The 19,615-nt window shown below is 33.8% G+C and overlaps 1 protein-coding gene across 6 annotated transcripts in view; it reads right to left on the bottom strand.

The window, feature by feature from the left end:
- ICE2 (interactor of little elongation complex ELL subunit 2) overlaps nt 1–19,615 on the bottom strand; it is a 62,741-nt gene that overhangs the window by 40,744 nt on the left and 2,382 nt on the right. For 4 of the 6 annotated variants that reach the window (XM_032864809.1, XM_032864812.1, XM_032864811.1 and 1 more), the window contains exons 3-6: nt 18,371–18,475; nt 12,466–12,727; nt 11,275–11,394; nt 14–151 (exon numbers count right to left, since the gene is read on the bottom strand). In XM_032864809.1, the coding sequence (XP_032720700.1) occupies nt 14–151; nt 11,275–11,394; nt 12,466–12,727; nt 18,371–18,475 (625 nt within the window). Of the gene's footprint in view, nt 1–13; nt 152–11,274; nt 11,395–12,465; nt 12,728–15,596; nt 15,636–18,370; nt 18,480–19,615 lie in introns of those variants that run through there. The other 2 variants (XM_032864814.1, XM_032864813.1) reach the window with 2 other exon arrangements.

Here is a 19,615-nt window from a genome sequence, read left to right as displayed (position 1 = left end):
TGGTAAACCTTACCAATGCGAGAAGAGTTTTTTCTAACTTTAATCCCATTTCTATTCTGAATGGGAAGAATCCCATTAAGCTTGTGACTTCATGAAGAGTATAGAACTCTGGATACTTTTTCACTTGTTCAATACAAGCTCTTAAAATTTGCTAGGAAATAAAAATGAAGAGAAATTCATTTGAACCATATTTTCCTAGTAATACAACGAAAGTAACTTAGTTACATGTGACTATATAATTATTCATTACGAATATTAGTCTCATTTCATTAATCAAACTTCTAATAATCCAAGCATAATGTATATTCCTTACTTGAGTTACTCTCTTATTTTCATAATAATTCTTTTTAACCTAATTTCTTAAATGATTGGTATTTAATAATACTAAAATCAGCAGTATTAAAATTTAAAATTAAATAGAAAAGATGCATCATATTTTCTCTGCTATTTAAGAAACTGTCAAGGAAATAAAGCCACATGAAAATTTTAACACATTTTCTTGCAATAAAAGCAGATATATGACTAATTAGAAATAAATAAGTTTAATACACTAAAAATATTCCCAAGTACAAAGAATTAACCAAGTAGTTATCCAAGAAATCACCCTAATCTACAATCTAAAAAAATAAATAACAATGTTAAAACTAATTAAATGATGGAGTATTTAGTATTTTCTTTTCTCCAAACTTTTCAAAATACTAATAACTTACCAGGAAATATAATCAAGAAGGAAATAAAATTCACAGCTTTACTCAAGCAGAATACATGATATTGTGATAATATGTAAATAACTCAAAGATATGCAGAGTGATTTTGGGTAGGAGTGGGGTTATAATTAAAAACATATGTATATCATCTTCTAAGAAACATATTTTTTCTTGTCAATGAATTTTATTGTCAATGAATCCAATCTGAAGCTTTTAGAATTTACTTTATATCACAAAAGTAAATTAGTAATAAGCATATCTTTGTAATCTTTATATCCTTTCAGACATTTATAAAATTTATTAAGTTACAAATTATTTACTCCAGTGTCTTTTCATTTAATCTCATATCCTCTTCTCCCCTTCCCTAATCCTCATTCCCTGCTGTCTTTCACATTTTCCCCCTCCATCCATTCTTTTCAATGCTGACTTTGGTATTTTATTCGGGATATTAGTTGCAACTAAGGCAGATGTGGGTTAACATGGAAAAGTTGTTTGTTTTAAAAAATCTCAACTGCAGTCAGATCTGCATAGTATCTTTGCTCATTTATATTAGTTAACTTCCACCCCTAACATTGCCATCCTATAGCAGCCATTAAAAGAACAAGAACTTGAACCTACATATGCGAAAGAAAGCAATATATAAGAACTATATGACACAGAGACTATTCTAGTTAGATATTTGCTCACACATCTCTCTTAGTAAAACTGTCTTGGATGTTAGTGTTTCTAACTTAGTAATTACTTAATTCAGTAATTAGGGAAAGAGAAAGTCACAGGAAAACCTAACAGTTTTACTCTTATATTCAGATATATTACTGTATATTATTAGAGGTATTTCATAACTGGTAGGTATCAAGCAACTGAAGGATCATTTTTTAACTAATAATTTATTTGTCTTTGAAAAACAGCTATGAAGGTTAAGAGATTCTGGCTGTTTCCCATCAAATAAACCCATAAATAAAACCCATAACATAAAATAAATAACCACCAAATGTTATTTAATATTCAAAATATCTTGAAAACTAAATACACCAAAAGCACATGCAAGTACATACTACAGATCTATCATTACAAAGAAAGGTGAAAATGACTCTGCTAGATTTTTATTTTGGGTCAAAAAGGAAAAATATGGTATTATACATGTTTGAAATGTAAAAACATAATGGACACTACTTCTGGCAGTATGATAGAGTAGGCATACTTTAGAGAGAGAGCACTTCTACCCAAATCCCACTAGATACTGGATAAATTACAACTAACAACTTTCATGCATTACTTGGCTTAGTAAAAAGCAAAAAGAATCTCAAGGACCATAAGTAAATAAATAAACCCGACACACCTAGAGTGAGAAGAAATAGGGGCTGTGTGCAGAAAACGCATAAAAGATGAGGTATCTTGAGGTCAAATGCCTCCTCCAGTGGGAAGATCAGATGAGGAGCTGAACATGAGACTCTTATATTTAAGGCTCACAAAACGGAGATCTGAACTGCATTTGCACACCCATGTTCAAAGCAGGGTTATTCACAACTGCCAAAAGATGGAAGTAACCAGAGTAACCATCAATGGATGAACGGATAAGCAGAATGTCCAAATACATACAATGGAATATGTATTCAGCCTTAAAAAGGAAGGGAATTTAGAAAAATGCTAGAACATGGGTGAATCTTGAAGACATTACATTGAGTAAAATATATCACAAAGAGACAAATACCATAAATTTCAATTATATGAGGTTACCCAGAGAAGATCAAAATTCACAGAAAGTAGAATGGTGGTTGCTACAAACTGGGAGTGGTGGGAATTGAGAGTTATTTTTTAATGGATGAGATAAAATAAAAAATACATATTTGATCTTTGTCCTTGGTTCCTAACACAGGGCACTAAAACCCTAGAAATTTCTGGAGTGACAAGAATGAATACCTTTTGTTTGCTAATGAGATGACTCCTGGCTCCTAGATAACTTCAGAGTGAGGGACAGATGCCAGAAAGACCAGGGTGTGATTACAGGGCTGGAGATTGCCTTAATCACCAACAGCCAATAATTTAATCAATCATGCCTAGGAAACAAGGCCTCCATAAAAATCCCTAAACTACGGGGTTCAGAGAGCTCCAAGGTTGGTGAACACATGGGTGCGGGGAGGGTGATATGCCTGGAGAAGGAATAGAAGCTCTGTGCCCCTTCCCCCATTTCTTGCCCTATGCATCTCTCTCTTCCATTTGGCTGTTCCTGAGTTGTATCCTTTATAATAAACTAGAAATAGTAAGTAAAGTGTCTTCCTGAGTTCTGTAGCAAATTACTGAACCAGAGGAAGAGGTCATGGGAACCCTAAGCCTACTATTAGAGAGTTGGAGAACTTGTATTGGTGGATAATGGTGAGAATAGCTGCCTTCCAGAGAGTTGGGAGAACGGGTTGGTGTCGGGGGTGGGGGTGGGCAACAAAACAAGTATTTGGTATCAAAAGTGTTGTTAGCAGAAACTGTTTAGAAATGGGTAGAGTCTTAGTTTTGCAAGGTGCAAAGATTCTGGAGATCGGCTATATAACAATATGAACGTACTTAATATTACTGAACTGCACACTTAAAGATAATTGAAGGCAGCGAATTTTTTTTTTTAAAGATTTTATTTATTTATTTGACAGAGAGAGATCACATGCAGGCAGAGAGAGAGCAGCTTAACCCACTGAGCCACCCAGGTGCCCCGGCAGCGAATTTTAAGTTATGTGTATTTCACCACAATTAAAAATAAATTCTAAAAAGGGAAGGAAATACACATACTACAACATGGTTGAACCATGAAGAATACACTATGCTAAGTAATAAAATAAATAAATCAAATAAATATAAAGTAAATAAATAAATAAATAATAAAATAAATATATAAATATAAAATAAATAAAAATAAATAAAAATCACAAAAGGACAAATACTCTACTCATGTAGGTACCTAGAAAAGTCAAATTCATAGAGCTAGAAAGTAGAATCGTGGTTTCCAGGGACTGGGGATAAAAGGGAATGATGAGTTATTATTTAATGAGTACAGAGTTTTAGCTTGGGAAGATGAGAAAGTTCTAAAGGTGGACGGTAGAATTTTATTTATGACAGTATAAAAAGTATTTTATGCCATTCAACTGTCCTTAAAAATGGTTACAATTTTATGTTACTTATATTTTACCACAGTTAAAGCGGGGAGAGAGGTAGATGGGGCGGGGGACAGAATGGAAGATAGACTGCGGTCTAACCTAGGGAATATGGGAATCCCAGAAAGACAGAGTTGAGAAAATGAAGGAGAAGCAATAACAGAAAATGGCTGAGAATTTTCCAGAACTGATAAAGGATAGGAATATACAGATACAAGAAATATAATGAACCAACATTGTAGTGAAACTATTAAATGCCAAAAATAAAGAGCAGTCAGAGAGGAAAGACAGATTCCCTAAAAGAAAGGATAAACAGATGATGCACTTTTCAAAAACAGAAGCCAGAAAAAGCAGAATTAAATCTTCAGATTGAGAAACAAAACAGTCAACTTAGAATTATGTATGGAGCAAAACTATCGTATAAGAAGGAGAACAAAATAAAAGTGTTTTCAGATAAACCTAAAGATTGTTCATCACCAAGAGACAGTCATCAAAGCACCATCTAGGACACAAAGCATTTCAGGAACAATAAGGATGATCTCGGAATATATATTTGAGAAGAAGCAATGGAAAGCCAAAAATTGTCAGAATTTGGGGGACCTGGGTGGCTCAGTGGGTTAAAGCCTCTGCTTTTGGCTCAGGTCATGATCCCAGGGTCCTGGGATTGAGCCCCGCATTGGGCTCTCTGCTCAGCAGGGAGCCTGCTTCCTCCTCCCTCTCTGCCTGCCTCTCTGCCTACTTGTGATCTCTGTCTGTCAAATAAATAAATAAAATATTAAAAAAAAATTGTCAGAATTTGTAGATAAATTAAAACACTGTTCATATAAAATAACAACAGGTTTAAATAATAGGTTTAAAAAAGACAGCATTAAATAACATCAGTCAGAAGGGATGGATGAAAGTCAAAATGCTCTACGGTCCCTGTAGATACCTAGACTAATAGAAACAGAATAGAACCAGAAAACTGACCCATACATCAACAACAGGCAATTCAATGAGGGGGAAAAAAATCACTGTAAAAATTCAAGGGTAGCCATTAGGATAAGAGAAAAACAATAAATTCCAACTCAATGAGGAGAAGAAAAGAAGAAGGATTCAATCCTCTCAAAAGAAGTAAAATTAGAAAGAATTTTAGAAAAAGACAAATGAAATTACAAACAAGTCCATGCATGTTAATTATCATAATAAATGTGAATAACTAATCTTTCTAGTTAAAAGACAAGAGATGTCAGATTTTACTTAAAAAGAAAGGGAAGAAAGGCAATAAAGCTAAGCACTATTTTAAAAGATACTTGTAAAATACAAACTCTACAGGATGCGAAGAAATCCTACTGAAATCCCAACTAACTCTCCTGTAGAAATTGACAAGTGGATTCCAAATGGAAATGCAAAGGCCTAAAAGAATCAAAACAATTTTTAAAAAGAACAAAGTTGCAGGACTTTCCTTACATGGTTTCAAATCTTACAAGAATAGGTGGTAGTGGCATGAAGACAGATTTATAGATTAATGAAATAAAACAGAGTCAGGAAATCGACCCCCACACATATCATTGGTGACAAGGCAATTCAATGAGGGAAAAAATAGCTTTTTCAACCAACAGTGCTAGGCAGAGTTTCTCAATATTGGTACTTTCCACATTTTGGACCAGATGATGCTTTGTGGTGAGGGGCTGTCCCAAACACTGAAGGATATTTAGCAACATCCTCGGCTCTACCCACCAGATGCTGGAAGTACTCCTTCCTCAGTTGTGACAACCAAAAATGTCTCCAGACATTATCAAATGTCCTCTGGGAGGCAAAATCACTCTCAGGTGAGAATTACTAGGCTCGAATTAGATATCCATATGAAAGAAGAACGAACTTTGATCCAAACCTCACATCTTGTAACATAAAAACTTGAAATGAAGTTCCATAGTAAAGTTAAAACTATAAAACCTCTAGATCAGGGTTTCTCAACACAAGCATTACAGACACTTTGGGCTGGATAATTGTTGTGGGAGATGTCATGTGCATTGCTGATGCTTAGTACATCCCTGGCCTCTAGCCGATAAATACCAGCAGCATTTGCCCACTTGTGACAACAAAAAATGTCTCCAGACATTGCTAAAATCCATGGGGCAGGGTTAAAAGTAAAAGTGATCCCAGATGGGAACCACTTGGGGTCAGCAAAGATTTCTATACTAGAACACATAAAAGCACCAACCATAAAACATTCTGAAAAATGAGACTTCATTAAAATTAAAATTCTGTTGAGCTATACTCTTAAAAACATTAAAAAACACGTCACAAACTGGAGAAAACTACATATATAATAGACTTGTATTCAGAATATATAAAGATTTCAAGACTCAATAAAAATAAAAACCAACAGGGGAACCTGGGTGGTTCAGTGGGTTAAGCCTCTGCCTTTGGCTCAGGTCATGATCTCAGGGTCCTGGGATCGAACCCTGCATCAGGCGCTCTGCTCAGCGGGGAGCCTGCTTCCCCCTCCCCTCTGCCTGCCCCTCTGCCTACTTGTGATCTCTCTCTCTCTGTCAAATAAATAAATAAAATCTTTTAAAAATATATTAAAAAAAACAATAAAATCAGCCAAATATTTTAAAACATCATCACTCATTAGGGAAATGCAAACTAGAGCCATAATGAGACACCACTACACACCTATGAGGTTGTTCAAATGTAAAAAGATTACTAGTATTTGGGAATGCAAACTGGTGTAGCCACCCTGGAAGACAGTATGGAGGTTCCCCAAAAAGTTAAAAATATAACTATCCTAGGATCCAGCAATTATAAACTAGGTATTTACTGAAAGGATACAAAAATACATATTTGAAGGGGTATATGTGCCCTGACGTTTACAGCAGCATTATCAACAACAGCCAAACTATGGAAAGAACACAAGTATGGAAAAAGAAAATGTGGTGTGTGTGTGTATATATAAACACACACAGACACACACACACATATATGTATATGTACACACATATATACTATATACACATAAAGGAATACTACTCAGTCATCAAAAAAGAATGAAATCTTGTCATTTGCAACAATGCAGATGGAGATAAAAGTGTATTATGCTATGTGAAATAAATCAGAAAAAGACAATACCCTATGACTTCATTTATATGTGGAATTTAAGAAACAAAACAGGTAAACATATAGGGAAAAAGAAAGAGAAAGGGAAACCATGAGAAATTCAATGATAGAAAACAAACAGAGCTGATGGAGGGAGGTGGTGAAAGATGTGCTAAATGGGTGATGGACATTGAAGAGGGAACTTGTAATGATGAGCACTGGGTGTTATATGTAAGTGACAGATCACTAAATCCTACTCCTGAAACCAATGTTATACTCTATGTTAACTAACAAGAATTTAAATAAAAATATGAAAAATAAAAAACTGCATGGGTGTGACTACGGTCATCAACAGGAAGAAAGATGAAACCTGAGGTCAAAACTTTACTTTTCTTTAATTAAAAAAAAAAAAAAAAAAAAAAAGCAGGGGAGAATAGGGAGAACATATAAAAAAAACTTTTCCAAACTGTTTTCAGTATCCTATTGCTTGACAGTACTAGTAATATTATTCTAAGATTGTTATGAGTATAATGAGGTATAAAGTAAGTGAGATACATGTAGTATTTTTTCTTTACATCAATATTTCCTAGCTCCATTGACTAAAATATTCTCAGAAACAATGATCAATCCAGGAGCAATGAGCATCCCCAGTTACCCAGACTGTAGTCCTGAAATACCACTTGCCACTGAAAGAAACAAAGGCTCTGGAGAATTGGTGATACCGGAGTTGAGAAAGGAAATGTACAAAACAAGCCCTAAAGACTACCACAGTGATTCAAAAAGACTCAAAACCTCTATGAAGAGCAGTCACTGGCTAAAGCTGGTATTATTTGAGCTTCAAAAAGAGTAATTACAGTGGACTCAAACCCATAATATTTTTTAAAAAAGAAAACACTGATCAACATTGGAAAAGAAGGAATCAATTTTTTAAAACTGACATATAAAGGGAAAGAATCTAGCATTTTTTTCTGCTACATGGATGGGGAAACCACACAGATGAGGGAAAATATATCTTAATAAAATATTTCAACCAGTAAATACAATAAATTATGCAACTAGAATCCTATGATTTTTATATACCCCAGTGAATGAATAGATCTAGGCATCGATCATGAACAGTGGCAACCACAAAAAAGAAACAACCAGATATACGTGCCACCTGATTAAAGAACACAACGTCTATGTGTTGAACCCATTTAGCAAAGACTAATTCTGATCAAGCTTCCAGATCCCAACAACAATTTGTAAGAAATACAGAGAAAAGAGGAACATGTTGAATGTCACTGTGAATAAACAATCATCAAAATCTAGACCATGGGAAATTTTACAGGTCAAATGACTGAAGTTCTTAGAAAGATGAAGTTGTTTTTTTTTAAAGTTTTTATTTATTTATTTGACAGATCACAAGTAGGCAGAGAGGCAGGCAAAGAGAGGGGGAAGCAGGCTCCCTGCTGAACAGAGAGCCCGACATGGGGCCTGATCCCAGGACCCCAAGATCACCTGAGCTGAAGGCAGAGGATCAACCCACTGAGCCACCCAGGCTCCCCTACAAAGATGAAGTTTAAGGAAAAGAAAGGAATGGAGGGGGAACTTGTAGATTAAAAGAGACCATTTTATCAAATAAAAGAAAAAGTTTCCAACATACATAATGCATAAAATTTGAAAGAACTCCCACATATCAACAACAAAAAGAAAATCCAGTAGAATATAGGGCAAAACGTGAACAGCTGATTCATAAGAAATAATCAATTAGCATATGAAAAGATGCAAAGTCTTATTACATATATAATACCATATCCTCTAGATTGCCTAAAACTGAAATGACCACCATGTAAGTTTTAACTTCTTCAAGTTAATATCCTCATAAGGACCAACAAAACTCTCACAGGCAGACTGTAAAATGGTGCAACCCTTTAGAAAATAGTTGGACATTTACTAATGTTGAAGATATGCATATACTCTATGACTCAACAATTCCAAGAGACATGTATGAGAACTTTCATAGGAGCACTGCTTAGAAAAGCTCCAAAAAGGAAACAACTCAAACTCTGATCAACAGAATAAATTGCAGTTTATTCATATAATGTAATAATGCACAGAAATGAAAGTGAATGAACTCCAACTACAAACTTATATGCAGATAAATCTCACAAACATAATGAGTGAAGGAAGAATTCTGTTCACATAAAACTCAAAGGCAGGCAAAAGTGAGCTCAAAGAACTACCAAATAAAGTGCATGGACATTAGCAACACCAAACTTATGACAGTGATTACTTCTTCACAAAGGGACAATGTTATTATTAGGAGGGACAGAGGGAGCTTCTGGGTTACTGGGAATGTTTTATTTCTTGACTTGGAAGAGAGCTACATAGGTGTTCACTATATAATTATGTGTTAAGCTGAATATATTCATTCTATATACTTTTCTATAAATATATAGCATTTCATAATATAAAATTAAAATTTTAAAACACTAAAAAAATCAGAAAAATATCAGTGAACCTTTAGGGTGGAGATGTAAATTGGACAAAATATACTGCTAAGTCAATGTGACTAAAAAATAAGACAATGCTGATTGTTAGCTATCAAATAATGTACTTTGTTAATGAACACTTTCATATTTGCTAAATAATTACAACGAGCACTTGAGAATGTATTGTGTGTCAGGCATATTTAGTCATTAGGATCACAGCAGTGCACTAAAAAGCACTTATATATAGGTGTTATGGAGAAAGACAATAAAAAAAATAAAACATGGTAAAGGGAACGCTGAAAGTGATGCTATTTGTTACAAGGTAATTAGGAATATCCTAATTGATAGTTGGCATCTGAACAGAGAGACTTAAATCAAGGAACTAATCCATGCACTTATCTGGGGGAAAGCTTGCCAGAAAAATGGGAAGAGCCTATAAAGGCCTTAAAGCAGGACCATGCTTGGAATATTCAAGTAACACAAAGAGGTCAGTAGGCTGGAGCAGATAGAGAGGGAGTTATGTAGAAGATGAAGCAAGCTGGGCTGGGGTCAGGGGATTGGGGGAGTGTGATCATATAGGGCATTATACAACTTTGTAAAGACCCTCTCTTTCTTCCTTTTTTTTTTTTTTTTAAGATTTTATTTATTTGACAGAGAGATCACAAGTAGACAGAGTGGCAGGCAGAGAGAAAGGGGGAAACGGGCTCCCCACTGAGCAGAGAGCCTGATGCGGGGCTCGAACCCAGGACCCTGAGATCATGACCTGAGCCGAATGCAGAGGCTTAACCCACTGAGCCACCCGGGCGTCCCAAGACCCTCTCTTTCTGGGTGAACTGAGAAAACATTTTAAACCATTGACACGAGGGGATGTGACTCAGTTTTAAAATCAGCATTCTCATCCCTTCAAAGACACTATTAAAATAGGAACAGCTACAATTCCTTTTCCATACAGAAAAATATGACACTTGGTTTGAGTGTATCATGTGCAGGTTCAGAGAAAATAAAAATGCAATTCTTCCTTTTATTTAGAAGAATCATTCTTCTGGCTCATATTAACAGCAAAATTTCACCTTAAAATATGTCTAAAAAATGGTAAAACTAATATCTGCTGCTGCCCCTAAATTATAGGTAACAGTTGTTTTATTTGTTTTGAATTGTGGTATAATATACATGAAACTTACCATCTTAACCATTTTTACATTCAGAGTTCAATACTGTTGAGTGGATCACACTGCTATATATGACTAGTTTTCAAGACTTCAAAAAAATTCATACTGGTTTTGGCAGAAAAACTCTAATACAATAATATGTATTAATAGTTACCATTTAAGTAGTGCATTCTGAATTTCTTCTAAGCCCACTGAATGATGGTAGGTACAAAGTATAAAGATATACATGCTTTGCTAATACATTTGCATGAATAATCTAAGTATTAAAAAATGAACTCACAGTTGAAATCCTTCCATTTGGTAGCTGGTTACCATGAAGATAAAGAATACAAATTTATGTGACTAAGTACTAAATGACCATTCAGATTTTTAAGGACCAAGGTGACGCCTTAAACACCCACTCTCTCACAAGAGAAAGCAGTGCATCAGATCAAACCATCCATGTGAATAAAATATAATTCAATTTTAGTAGTTCAATCAGTAAAAGAAAAAAAATATGGATATACTACTAGTGTATATGATTTTGAGGTTCTAATATTTTATTATTAAAATACATGCTGAATAAAAGACCTACACACAATTTGATCTCTCAATTGATAATACTGGTATCTTTATATGATTGTGGCAGGAGCATCACACATTTTAAAATGCTGTTATTGCCTATTCCTTGCCAGTTTAAATAAATGATTTTTTTTTTTTTTTTTACCTCTGTGAAGAGACGAGCATCCTCAGAAAGCATGTTATAATCCTGTGCACATTTCTTTGCAGAATTCTGCAAAAACTTTAGGAATTCAGTAACTTCTTCATTCACATGTTTTTTCATATCCTGATTTTTAAAAAAGTAGACATGTCTTGGAATAAGAAGCTTGACTAAAAACAACCACTTCTCAAATAATTTGGACATAAAAACTAATAAAAGTATCCTATCCAAAGCAGAAATCAGAGAAAGCGTAAACACTACTATATAATAATGACAAAGTTATTAATACAAACTTCACAATGTATAAAAATTTTGAATCACTATGCAGAACACAGTGAACTATAAAAACATTTGAAACTAGATATTGTCTATCAGCATCGCTTCAATTAAAAAAAAAAACCTAACTCCACAAAAATAGAAGAGCAAATTACTAATATTACATTACTTATTGAGGAATTAAGCTTTTGCACAGAATGCTCTTAGTTAACATAAAAAAGACAAACATCCAAATGGAAAAAATGTGCAAAAAACATGAATAGGCAAGGTATGAAAGAAACAAAAATGGCTTATAAAGAAAGGCTTATTTTCATTAGTAAGCACTGTAAATTAATATAAAACAAAGCATCACCATTTTTTCCATACCAAATTAGAGGCAAAAAGGTAATATCCAGGGTTAGTGAAGATTCTTCTTTTTTAAAGAAAACTTTCAAGCAATAGTGGCATAAACAAATTGGCTTAAACTTTTTGCATAACAATTTACCCATGCATATCTAAGCCTTGAAAAATATGTATAGATTTGATCTGGCAATTTTAAGAATTCATCTCAAGGAAACAATTATAGATAGAACAAAGAGTTTGCAACAAAGATGTTCAACACAGTATCATTTATATAATTGAGAACTTGAAACTACTACTTAAAGTAATCAAACAAAAACTTAAAATTGGTTCAACGAGCAATGTAAAATTGTTCTGCTAGTACTTAAGATGAACTGGAGTGAAATATGCTCAGAACCAGAGCAAAATGCCTGAACTATAACAGAACCAGCAAAAGAATGAAAGCACCAATGCTCTGTCAATTAAACTCCTTAAATTTTTCATTTTTGTGACTAAAACTACACCTAAAAACATGAAAGCAAAGTTAAAATACTTTCTAGCTTTTAAATATTGTTCACTGACACTGAAGAATAGAATACATACCAAGTACTGCAAGTAGTCATTTTTATTTATTCCAACAGCTTTGGAATTTGCAGGAATTTTTGCGTATTTAACCAACAAGTCCACATAACTCCTCTGCTCTCTCTGTGAGAAACGAGAGAAACGAGGATAAGGAACTCTTGGTTTTGGAAGAAGAACCATTCCAACTGTGGTTTTAACTTTTTCCTTTGCTTGAGTTGCTGAACTAACTGCCGGCTCATTTTCTACAGAACTTGCTGATGCATTCAAATTTTCTCCTATACGTCTGGAAAAAAAAATACAATTTACAAATATGTGCTTTTCACATGAAGATTACTATCATGGAACTTCATGATTCTCAATCACCAGGGAGAATATAGCGTGATTAACATAGTAAATTCTGGATTATTATCTAACTCTGCCACCTGCATTTTGATGTTTAGCCATTTGGTGTAAATTAAGTATTCTGCAGGATAGGATCACACTACAAGTTTACCTTCAATTATCTGACAGAGAGGAAAAGGCAAAATCCTTAGACAAGTTATTCAATTTGGAACTTTTTCTCCTTTATTCAACAGACGAAAACTGCTCTTGCCAATTATAATTGCAGATATTTCATGTTCACCTTTATTATAATGCAAGTTGTTTTCAAAAGCTTAAATTCTTCAGTAAGCTGTATTAGTTAATATGGTGAACAAAAGCCACTAGAAGTAGAATATGCTTAGGTTACAGGTTCACAAACTCGCTGAGACTCTAAATTTTCTAGTTTCCTTAATTACTTCAAGATTTAAAATGAAAATTCCAACCCTGTATTCCACATTTTATGGAAGCAATAGTGGTTTTAGAAAAGTTGAACAATCCTCATCACCCATACATGACTGAGTCCACGGAAGTGTCTTTATGGTTTGAATGAACCTAAAAAGTCTGGCTTATCTATAAAGAAATGCACTAGAGAAGAAAGTAGTAACTAGAGAACCTGTTACCATATTTATGAAATGATACCCCAATTTCTTAAAAAAAAAAAACCCAAAAAACAAAGAAACCCCAAAACACCTTTCCACAATAGTAAGATACATGAACATGAAAGTTCTTATCTTGTTCATAATTTGTCGCTATTCCTAGTTTCAACTATAGTGACCTACATTTTTAATGAGAAAGTTTTAAAATACACAAATACATATACACATACAACTACACTTCTTTGGTCTCCATAATTCCAATTTCCACCAGAGTAACTGTTCACTATGATTTAGTTCCAAATTAAGCAGCAACAGTAACACAAGAGGAAGGGAAACTAATGAGAAGGATGGAGGTCTGCTGGTTCATTCTTCATTCCCTGTTCATCAATACTTAATGAGTGACTGACTACTGTGTGTCAGCTTATGCTGGACATGGGAACACTACAGTCTGTACTCTCTGAAACTTTACAATCAAGTGAGATCAGACAAACGAATAGGGAAGAAAGATAAGTAAATATGTGTATCAGTAGAGTGTAACTATGGAGATCTCAGGTTTCCAAACTGAATTTACTGAATAGGTAACCAAGAATTCTAGGATAACATGATCAGGGATTAAGAGGGAGAAGGGAAAAGCAGTGAATTGGGGGGAAGGGTGCCCTGGGTGGCTCAGTCAAGTGTCTGCCTTCTGCTCGGGTCATGATCTCAGGATCCTAAGATGGAGCTCCACATCAGGCTCCTTGCTCAGCTCAGCAGGGAACCTGCTTCTCCCTCTTCCTCTGCCTGCTGTTCCCCCCTGCTTGTGCTCTCTATCAAATAAATAAAATCTTAAAAAAAAAAATCTAACCTTGTTCATTTTAGCTGGCACATCTGCCTACTTCATTATACCTTCTAGTGCAATAGTACCTATGCATTTACATATTAAAATATATAAATGATTTTCTTTGATTTCACATTTATATATCTAAGACGTTATTTTAAATAATGTCTGTGGCTATTATTACCTATGAATTTTAATTCAGGCTAGCAAAGGAGGTATCTTATTTCTCATAAATATTTGTTACAAAAAGTGGGAGGGTGTTGGTCTGATAAGGCTGAGAATTATTAATCTAGATCTGTGTCTGGACAAAGGTGTGTCAAATCAGCTTTATAATACTAGAATAATTATGGTAAAAGTGCCAAGATTCTTAGAAAAATAAAACTTAAAAACTTAAGGCCCTAAAATAAAGCAAAATATCCAGCCCCACCCTATAAGAGCTAAATTAAAGATGGAAAACTAATCAAGAGAGCTGGTTAGTGACTGGGAAAAGAATTTTGGAAATTAAAATAAGGAAGCTTAGATTGGCTCTGAAAATAATACAGGTGAAAGAAGACATACTTAGCTACTAAAGTTTCTCAATAACTGTATAAAAATAAGCACATTTTAGGTTAACAAAATGAATATTAACTGCTGATCTTGGGAGAAATGTATTACAGCAAATTGATTTCTCACTAGAAAATGTCTTGAGAGCTATTCAAACCTAACAGTATTGTGTCCGCAACTCTTAACAATACTGCTTCACAGCTGTCTCTCTGAATATGAGAACATGTCTGTCCTTGTGGCACAAACTGGCAAATTTAATTAAGCTGCTGCAGCAACAAGATGCTGACTCAGATATGCCAGAGTAGGAATGTCAAGAAATTCTAGCAGTTTAAATTGGCTACATTCAGCAAAGAATGAAATGGCAGCACATCAAGATCATTTCCGAGTGCAGTGCTGTCAAAATCTTCATCAGGGTGCAAGCCAAAAGCATCTGACAGGGTTTCTCTATCCACATTTACAGCATTATATTTTATTTTAGTTGATGGTTTGAAGTTTTCCCCCTTCATTTTGTCAACCACCTATTCTCTTTTTTTGCTTCAAGTTTCTTAAAAAAAAAAAAAAAAAAAAAAAAAAAAAAGGCAGAATTCAAACTTTTAGTCTCCTATGCTTCAAGTCTACTGGTTTGGGTTGCTTCTTTAAGTAGCATTTGGAAATGGTGCTTCTAGCCCCCATCTAAAGTCTACCTATACCTCCTGAATTTGATTTATACTTTTCTATATTAAACATGTTAAAATTTCATAATTTTTATTTGAAGCCACTTTCCCCATTGTTGGCTCAAAACTCATTTATAAGTGTCTACAACCAAAACTTTAATTTAAAAAATGGTAAATGTTTACCTTCCAGTAGAGGGAGAAGGGTTGAATAAAAACCTCCTACTGTAGAAAGCAGAGTAATTAGAAGTATTTTCCCAAATATGTTAGAGAACACAAAAAAGCACAAAATTAGGGCTAATAAAAATTTTACATTTTTCCTAATTTTTCCACTAATAAAATGTCTGTAAATTAATAATCTGAAAATCCACTCCTTACTGTAACAAGACTTAATAAAATTCAATGTGAGCAAAAAAGATTAGAAACATATGAAATCAGTGCCTTAGGTCTTTATTTTTTCTATGCTAAAAGGTAAATTATACTAATTATTTTGTGCTATACAGAAATATAAAGAAAAACAAAGCATATTCTAAGAAGAAAATATTTTAGAAGCTGTATGCAATTGCCAGCGAGATGTCATCTCCCTTATATAATTTAGACTATAACCCACACCTATGACATGCTGACTAGAGCTAAATTTGAGAACAATTAAAATAATTAAGAAGCAGTACAGGATGAAGATTAATGTTAAAAATTTTTAGTCTGAAAAGATGAAGGCTGAGATAAAAGAACATAGAGTGGTGAGAAGTTTTTGTTTTCTGTTTTTTTAAGATACATGTTCATTTTACTTTCAAAAAAAGGTGAAGATATGCATTTTTACCCTCATCTTCCAGGATACTAGAATTGGTAGATACTCTTTGATTCAAATAAACAAAGGCAATTTTCTGATAATAAGTTTTAAGAAATTAAAAAAATAAATTAAGTTATCCTCAAGAAATGGTACAAGTTGAATAACATATATTTTTAAAAATCCTTGGATGCATTTATGTGGGATCTACTCAACCTTCTATAAGTGATATTAGCAAAGACAATATAATTACGCACTTAGGCAAGAATGTTGCTTTTAAAATCGCCTCTTTTTACAACATCTACTTGCTTTTATGTGAACTTACTTATTCATCTGATGAATCAAAAAAGCCCTTTTTAAAAAATGTTTTCAATGGCATTCTGGTAGCATCTATCAAAACAAAAAATATATACGTATTTTCTCTTATAGGAATTTATCCTACTTAATACCAGCATATATATAAAAAGGATGCTCAGTGTTTTAATAAGAAAGGAATGGAAACAACCTATAAATGAGTATCAGTGGGGTCTATTGATTGATTCCACAGACATTCTTAAAGGTTCAGATGCAAAAGTATGGGTTGAGAGTATAAAATCAGTATTTCTTTTTTTTTTCTTTTTTATTAAAAAAATTTTTTTTAATGTTATGTTAGTCACCATATAGTAGTACATCATTAGTTTTTGAACAAATATTTTGTACAAACATCATTAGTTTTAGTACATCATTTAGCTTTCCATTCTTGCCATGGTTCATTGTTTGCATATAACACCCAGTGCTCCATGCCAAATCAGTATTTCTTAAAAGCTCCAGAGTATAATGAGCCAATATGGCAAAGGAGACTGAGAAATACCACCATCACCATAAAACTAGGAGAGTGAGAGATCTTCATAGTCGAGAGGCCACCGATGATCTTGAGAGGGGAAGTTTTAGTAGACTAGTGAGGGTGGAGGCCAGATTAGAGGGGGATGTTCAGTGAAAGCAAACAGTGAGATGTGCAACCAAGTGTTTTATTAATCCATTCTCCCAATCTGCCTTTTGACTGAGAGTTTAATTCATTTAAAGTAATTATTGACAGGGAGGGACTTACTATTATTGCCATTTTGTTAAACATTTTTTGCATGTCATAGTTTTTTGCCCTCATTTCCTCCCGGCAAACACATACAAGTTTTTCAAGAAATCTAAGTACAAATAACAGAAGAGGTAAGAAAGTAACACTGAGTCCAGGGATTGAGACAGGAAAAATCTGTGCACCTTTAAACACTGATCAAGAAAAAATGAAAATATAGCAGTAGGAAGGGATGCTAATTGACAGAAAGGGTACTGAGAAGGCAGGAACAGATGGGGACCCATTCCAAACAGAGGCTAGAAATATGCTTCCTCAATTGCAAAATGAATGGAGAAGGATGAAAGTAAATGTTGAGCTCCTCTAGAGAAGCTTCCCATTCCTCACTTGACATATTTACAGTCCATTCTAATAAACCCAATTGGTTTCAAGCCTCATCCACAACAGAGTAGAAATAGCCAATCACAAAGGAAAGAGCTGTTACAGGCAAGCAAGCAGTAAGAAGGGAAAATTATCATTCAATAGGCATGCTCATATCAGAGAGGAAAAAAATCTCTGGAAATTTAGCAGTATCTATTAAAATATAAAATGCTTATGCCATCTGATTGAACTCAATTTCTATGAAATTATAAAAATTATTATAAAATTTTTTCAATGAATTATTTATAATTACAAAAAAGAGGAACACATTTTGCAATATCAGACTAGCTAAATAAGTTAAAAGTATATCTATATAATGAAGTATTATGCAACAATTAAGATTAAGCTATATATAGAGGCATGGAAAGATACATGAAATATTATTTTAAATGAAAAAAGCAAACTGCAAAACAGTTTTATAGTATTTTACATTATTTATAGTATGATTTCATTTTTGTTTTTATATCTGTGTGGATAAAGGTACAAAAAGATTTGTTAATATATATCTATATATACAAATACACATATACCAAAGACTAGTCATCTTTGGGTACTGGATTCTTCCATTTTTTAAATTTTTACATTTTTAGAATTTGAATGTTTAATAGTGGATACAGATATGAAACTTCAATCGTCAGAAAAATAACAGTGAAATATGAAAATAAACAATAAAATAAATGAATATATTACCTGTTAGATAAAACACACAGTTCTTTTAAACTTGGAGCCATGGAATGGTCTTTATAATTTTCTCGAGAGAAAAATGTCTTAAGGCCATTTTTAGGGGAAACATCCCTGTGAAACAAAGTAATTTACTTATATTTGAAAACTCAAAATCTCATGCTAGACTAAGCAGCATAATGGTACAATTGTAGTTTACAACTACATGCCCCCTACAGCCCCTTTCCTAGATAATCTCCTCTTAATAATTTTAATTTCATGTATCAGATGTTTGAGTTTAGATGTTTTACTTGGATAGCTTTTAGTCTAGGCTCAATCTGAAACTCTCCAGTTCAAATAATCAGCCTTGCTTTTTCTATTAATACCCAAGTAAAGGGGCGCCTGGGTGACTCAGTGGGTTAAGCCTCTCCCTTCAGCTCAGGTCATGATCTCAGGGTCCTGGGAGTGAGCCCACATCAGGCTCTCTGCTCATCAAGGAGCCTGCTTCCCCCTCTCTCTGCCTGTGTCTCCACCTACTTGTGATCTCTGTCAAATAAATAAATAAAATCTTTTAAAAAAATACCCAATTAAACATCAGAGATACTTAAGAGTTAAAGACAGAACAGACTGAGGTAGAGTAAGAGTCTGTCAGGGGCAGGGCTCACCTCAGGCTCTGTGGCATAACATTTAAGATGTTTGGTTGCTGAAAGAAAATACTTCTCAACTTTATTTTGTTTCATGCATTATTGTGCCAGGTCACAAGACAGCAGCTACAAAGACTAACTACCCTACCTATTCTCATTAACTTGGCAAATGTGATAAATGGTGTGCCTCAGCTAAAACCACTTCTAAAGTCTTATATGATTTTCTGTAACATCATAATTAGACATAACATATTACATAAAGAACCAATAAATGCTGGTTGAAGGAATTAAAAACAATGAGAACCATAACCTAGAAAGGACAAAGATTATTAAGATTCTGTGGAAAAACGTAGTTCCAAGGGCTACAATACTGTGCAAAGGCTGTAAACTACATTTGGTTTCATGATGTTAATGGCATTTAAGAGCATCTGTGCAGCATCTGAACACATTAATTATGGTAAGGAGCTTAAATGTATACAACTCCTAAAATTTAAAACAGAACAATCTATTAAATGGTAACTTCTGGCTGGCCCATTTCCACACAGGAAATTTTAGCATTATTTACCCCACACTGATTGTTTTTAAAGGTGTTTATCAAAAAAGCAAACAAACAAAAACCCCACAACTATGG

Source organism: Lontra canadensis, unplaced genomic scaffold (genome assembly GCF_010015895.1).
Source record: "Lontra canadensis isolate GAN:19392208 unplaced genomic scaffold, GSC_riverotter_1.0 scaffold28, whole genome shotgun sequence".
In the NCBI taxonomy this organism is placed as follows: Eukaryota; Metazoa; Chordata; class Mammalia; order Carnivora; family Mustelidae; genus Lontra; species Lontra canadensis.
This window is presented reverse-complemented; position numbering and strand designations above follow the sequence as displayed.